Source organism: Sylvia atricapilla, chromosome 1, assembly GCF_009819655.1.
Source record: "Sylvia atricapilla isolate bSylAtr1 chromosome 1, bSylAtr1.pri, whole genome shotgun sequence".
NCBI classification, from domain to species: Eukaryota; Metazoa; Chordata; class Aves; order Passeriformes; family Sylviidae; genus Sylvia; species Sylvia atricapilla.
The window spans coordinates 91583457-91589818 of record NC_089140.1 but is presented as its reverse complement, the minus strand read 5'-3'; the positions used below and the strand labels follow the sequence as shown (position 1 = coordinate 91589818).

Genomic DNA, 6362 nt, shown 5'->3' with positions numbered 1-6362 from the left:
CGCCATGGTCTGCTTGACACCGTGGTGTTGGGTCAACCTTCTTGGACTCGATGACCTCTGAGGTCTTTTTCAACCTAATTCTGAAACCGCGATTCTGGAAATGGATAAACTGGATAAGCTGCACATCACGCGGTGCCCTCAGATCCCTGTAGAAACTGTTTATCCCGGCGGAGGAGAAGGGACGCTCCTCACGCCGTGCCCCGAGCCCAGGGCGCTGCCATTCCAGCCGGGATGTGCCGGGAGCGTGCTGCGGCCGCCGGGATGCCGCTGACCACGGCCTCCCCTGGCTCAGCGCCTCAGGACCGCTGAGGCTCGGGGACGCTGCGTGCCTAGTGTTTAATATAATTCATACATAAGAGAAAAAACTGCGGTGCTTTTTCAAAGACAGGCAGTTAAGAAATTAGCACGGGATTGCAGTATCCCGTGGGGAATGCGGACAGGCGAGGCGCCTCGTGGGGGCTGGGCTGCTCGCTGGGTTTGTGTCGGGGTTGCCATAGCAGCTGGAGCAGCTCCCAGTGCCCAGGGAGACCGCAGGCGACAAAACCTGCTCGGGATCCAGCGGATGCCGCAGCCGGCGCTCCGTGCCCGCACTCCGCAGCGGGACCTGCGCCTGCAGGAGCTTCAGGAGGAGCTTGAGCTGCCCCCCAACGCGTGAGTTCCCACCTGCGATGGCACTCTGGATGGAGAGAAAGTATAGTTAGGCAACTAGAAATAAAGTTTTGGTAACAGGCACCCTTAAAGAAGCTTTTATCATTTCCAAAACTGCTTAGGTCTTCTCTTTTTAAATCACCGACTGAAAGTAGATGTGTTCCCCCCGCCCCTTTCCTTGCTGGTCTATCATATTGATGCTGTAACAGGGATAAAAACACTGAAGGCGTCTTAATTACAATGTTACACTGTGTAGTCATTTTCTGTATTGTTGATTTAGGTTGAATTTTGTGTGGTGGTGCAGATGGAGGAGACTGTGGGAGGTGAAACCGAGTTGGGACGAGACAAGCCCCCCAGTTCCTCTCATGGTCACTCTGCACAGCAGGAATCAGAGCAACTGAGAGCAACACAACCTTCTTCTAAACCTCATATTGATCTCTGTCCACCTCTCATTGCTATAAGAAAAGGTAAGGGAAAAAATAATAAATACTTCATGTCAGCTTTGTATGGGGAAAAAAAATCCAGGAACAAAATGAGAAACCAATTATTAAGTAGAGTGTTTAAGTTTATGTATACACTGGGCAGGTAGGTGCTATTCTGAATCTGCCAGTGTAGGGACTGTATGTGCTGAATGTGCAGCTTTCAGCTTTATAAATAAATATGTACACATAAATAAACACATGCATATATGTTTATTTATTTATTTATTTATTTGTTTGAAGGGTCATCCACAGTGCAACTCTGATATGACAGCAGATTTCCTAGTGTTGAATTATACTAACATGATTCAAACAATTTTTCTGGAATTAAAATAAGTAGTGCTTCATAATATAGCGTACTTTACAGTATGACACATAAAGTGGTATCATTTTTCTGGAATATTTTAAGATGGTAATAGATTTAAATTAGTTAGTTCAAAGGTTATTGAACATAGCCAGCTCCCTCTGTGCCTGAGAGTGCATCCCTTACCTATGTCCACTATGTTTATGTGTTCACTGACCTTGTGGAAGAGGATCACTTTAGCGACTACTGAATGAATAAATATTCATGGCAACAAGGAGAGGGGTGTGAGGCCTGGGGGAAAGCTAATGCCACTTGTGCCTTCAAGAAGGGGAAAAAAAGAGAACTAAATTCTAGTTGCATCACCTCAGTTCCTGGGAAGGTGGTGGAGCAGCTAATTCCAGATACCATTTCCAGGCATGTGAAGAACAAGAAGGTGACTGGGAATAATCAGCATGTATTCAGCAAGGGAAGAAATGTGTGATCATCCTCATTTCCTTTAGCAAGGAAATGATTGGTTTGGTAGGTGAGGGGAATGCAGTGATTATGGTCTGCCTTTTCTTCAGTAAGGCTTTTTACATTCTCCTGTTGAAAACTTTTTATTGTTCCCCTTGAGGCGGGTTAAACACACATTTGTGCTGAAATATTTATAAAAAAATAATAAACAATGTATTGGACTGTCTTAAAACCATAACTGATTGTACAGGAAGTCTGCAAAGGTGCTTCTTGAAGTAATTCCTTACATACGCTTGCACCAGCACAGTCCTGTATCAGTATGGAGCACCTCAGCCCAGCCTTGGGTCCATTGCTCAGCACCAGCTCTGCTGCCCAAAGGTAGATTCTGAGCCAGGCATTCCAGGATAGCTTCAAGACAAAGCTGTGGCTGTTTCTTATCACCGAGGGAAACAATACACCCTTACAAGGAATTGTTCTTCCTCTGGTATTCCTGCTTCCAGCCAGCTTTACCCTTTCTGAGGTTGGACCTTCTTGCTCTCTATGCCAGATTGTTCCTGGGTAACAAAGTACCGCTGATGAGCAGTCAAATTCAGATTTCCCCGTGTGCCTGTAAGATCCTCATGGAAAAACTATTGAAGTGAGAAAGAGAGATGGAAGCTCAAAGGGTGGTGATCAGCAGCACAAAGTCTGGCTGGAGCCCAGAAGGTAGCAGTGTACTCCAGGGGTCAGTTCGGGGTCCAGTCCTGTTCCACATCTCCATTAATGGTCTGGATGATGGGGCAGAGGGTACCCTCAGCAAAGTTGCTGATAACACACAAAAGGGAAGGTTGGCCAATACACCAGAGGGTTGTGCTGCCACCCAGAGGAACCTTGAGAGGCTGCAGAAAATTCCTGCGCCTGGGGATGAACAAATCCGTGCAATAATACTAGCTGAGGGCTAAGCAGCTGGAAAACAGATTAGCAGGAAAGAACCTGGGACTGCCGGTGGACAGCAAGTGGAACATGAGCCAAGAATGGCTCTTGTGGCAAAGGAGGCTGATGACACCATGGGGTGGATGAGGACTATTGCCAGCAGGTTAAGGGGGATGATCCATCCTCTCCATTCAGCACTGGCAAGGCCTCAGCTGGAGTAGGGTGTCCGGTTTTTGGCCTCCCAGCACAAGAGAGACCTGAATATACTGGAAATAGTCCAGTGGAGGGCCATGAAAATGATGAAGCCAGTAGAGCACTTCTCTTATGAGGAAAGGGTAAGAACTGGGTCTGAGTGGGATCTTCTCTACACATGTCAATGCCTGAAGGGAAGGCATAAAGAAGAGGGAGTCAGGCTCTTCTCCATGGTGTCCAGTGATGGGATCAGAGGCAATGGTGGAAACTGAAACACAAGAGGTTTTCTCTGGACATCAGGAAACACTGTGAGGGTGACTGAGCACTGGCACAGAGTGCCCAGGGAGGTTATGAAGTCTCCATCCATGGAGATACTCAAAAGCCACATGGGAACAGTCCCGAGCAATTGGCTCTAAGTAACCCTGCTTGGGCAGTATCCCTTCCAATCTCAACCATTCTGTGGTTCTGTATATAATACATATTAATCAGGTGAAAAGAGATACAATTTGATAGAAAATTTGTATGGAAATCAGTGCTATTAGAATTCTAGTTTTAGTCACAATCTGATTATTTATATAAAATAGATCAAACAGTAATTTATGGAGGTTTGGTGAATTGCTCATAAACATTACTGCATGCTCCGCTGGGGATCCTATTTGCTGCCAATGATGGGATGTAAATATCATTTTTTGAGAAAAAAAAAATCTCATTTTCCCCAGTGTGAGAAGAGGTTAGCTAGCAAGTATGAAGACACAACACTGCAGTTCTTGTAAATGCATTTTGTTGTACTTGAATAATTAGAACTTGTAACTTCTTTTAACTTAGAGACAGAAAGCAAATATCATAGACATGGAGAAACCCTGCAGACAAGGAGTACCGAGCTAGGATCTGCTGTCACAGGATCGTCTTTGACTACTGTTCTTCCGGCAAGTGTTTTTGTTCTAAACCAGGTGGTGACTCTACTACCTTTTGTCCGCTAAATGTTCTTCTATACAGACTTTTCTTTAAGTCTACACTGACAAAAGCTTGTCTTAATTCTGAAGCATGCCAAGTTCCTTCAGTCTCTGTTAATTGCAAGGAAACAGGTACAGTGAACCCTCAAATGTGTCTACAGTAAAGTGTCACAGACTTTCTGTGCTCACAGTGTGCATTGCTGGGATTTTGGGTTCTTTGATGTATTTTTTTAAACATCCACTGATTAATACCCTTCTTAGCCATGATGAAAAATAATGTTGTTTGAGAGTACTTGAATAAGGTCATACTGGATCAGGGAAGGGGCATATGCACAATAAGAGATCCAGTTGTTGACATGGAAACCAATGATGATAAAAGACTGACATAGATGAGTTGGGAACTACATGGTGAATCACAATTAGCTTTTGGAGATATTGGAAGGGTACTGACCAACAACTACAGGCATTCAGACATTGTCTCTGTATCCTGGTCTCTAAGAGGTGCAGGTAGAGGCAAGAGTGGATGGAAAGTATCTATTCAGAGTCTGGGGTAAGACCAAATGGTAGGAAGCAAAGGTGGAAGTTGGCCAGCTTTTTTGTTTTTTAATCCAAGAGTAGGATTGATTAATTATAATTCCAATTAGTGTGGAGTACTGGGAAGGGATGTAATCTATCTTTTTTTTTCTCTCCAGTAAAAACTGTAAGGTACAGAGACACTTCAGACATTTCCAAACCCCAGATACTTATATCAGTGGGAGCTGTATGTAGAGGTGTGGTTACTTATTTACCTAAATCTTTAGTTTTCCATCTAGCTTCTGAAGATTTTCTGTTGACTTAAAAATGTTAGTCACCATATCTATTTTCAGTCTTGTTCACTCTGATAGGAAGATTTTGAAAAATCCTTTTGTTACATAAATCTCCTGCTTTATAATTGTGCTGCTACCTGTATATGATCTGTCTGTTAATGATCAATTGTATATTTATTCCTGTGGTAACTGATTTTATAGTGATTTGGTTTATTTATTTCCTTTAGGATAGTAATTTGATACTATATATTAAAATGCTGGCAGTATGGAGATAGATCCCAAGTCTGGAATATGGACATATAGAAGTTTGGAACCTGGATTCACAAAGCTGAGATTTGAATTAAAGCTGTTATAGTGCTAAATTTGTATTGTGACCTTAGCACGTATCCACATTTGTTTCTGAGATCCTGGAGTTTCACACACTTAGTTTACATGGCAGCTTTGTACTGAGAAATAATTCTGGCCTAGCAAGTTAATTATTACTGATCTTTTCCCTGTACATGTAATTTTTTCATGTTCTTGCTTGAAGTGGTTGATTAAAGATCAACAATATAAATTAAAACCTTAAGTTTGGAAAAATAATCTCTCTATAACAAACTTCTATTTTGCAGTCCACTGTTAGGAAAAGCATAGTCCTTTCCAGTGAAAGCAGAAAAGAACTAGCCAAGCAAACCAAAGTAACCAAAGAGGAGAGAAGATCTCAGATAGATGGAAGACACAGGTATTTGATATCAAGATTAGCAGATGGAATAGACTTAAGTGAGCAGCAAGTGGAGGAGATTATTATTTCTGATGACAAGGTAAATATTATTAAATTGTTATTACAATAAATATTTCCAAAATTTTCAGTGTTTTGAAACTATCTCACAATTAACTAGAATTGTATTTATTTGGTTTTTTTTTAGTTTCAACTAATAGAACAATTCTTTGCCCCTAGTGGACTTAAAAAGTTGCTCTTCTTTTACCAAGATGTATCGCAGGTATGTTTCTGCTATTGCTTCTGCAAAAACAAAATTGCATTTTGTAAAAAAAAAAAAATCTCATGACTGTTGCAAAATTCAAAAAATCTTATTTGAGTTTGGTTTTCTTTTGCTAATTGTGCCAGGGTGGAAAGAACTTGGACCTCACTGTTTAAATTCTTCCATCTTGGTTCACAAGGAGCATGCCTTGTGGCGTAGTTTGATACTATTCTTGTTTCCACAGAAGAAAACTTAGAAATGGCCGATTAGAGTAAAAATTCAGATTTCAAAAGGAATAGAGCTAATTGAGACAAAGTGTTCATGATATTCAGAGTTTAAAATAATATATTGGCTAGTATAAGTATTACAGGAATGGGGGAGCTGTCTGTATAAGAACCAGTTTATTTTGTTTCAGTTTGAGCTGCACCAACTCTTTCAAGTTGCTGGAAAGCACTCATTCAAGAGGGTTGAAAATGATGCAATTTCTTTCTAAATTAAGGTGACATCATGTTCAGGTCTGACCCATTCCACAGAAAATAAGCTTGGAAAACTGTGACTAGAAATAAGACAGTTGTGGTCCCTAAGTTGTATTTTTCTCCCTTTAAGTTTTGAGAATGAGAAGCCTCTGCATAAAGAACGAAATAATTTTTTCAGCC

At 41.6% G+C, this 6362-nt stretch overlaps 1 protein-coding gene across 1 annotated transcript in view; it reads left to right on the top strand.

The window, feature by feature from the left end:
• Positions 1–952: 952 nt before the first annotated feature.
• LOC136366566 (dynein axonemal heavy chain 5-like) overlaps positions 953–6362 on the top strand; it is a 150564-nt gene continuing 145154 nt past the window's right edge. The window contains exons 1-4 of the mRNA XM_066327725.1: positions 953–1115; positions 3814–3914; positions 5359–5547; positions 5653–5727. Coding sequence (XP_066183822.1) covers positions 953–1115; positions 3814–3914; positions 5359–5547; positions 5653–5727 — 528 coding nt within the window. The remainder of the gene's footprint in view (positions 1116–3813; positions 3915–5358; positions 5548–5652; positions 5728–6362) is intronic.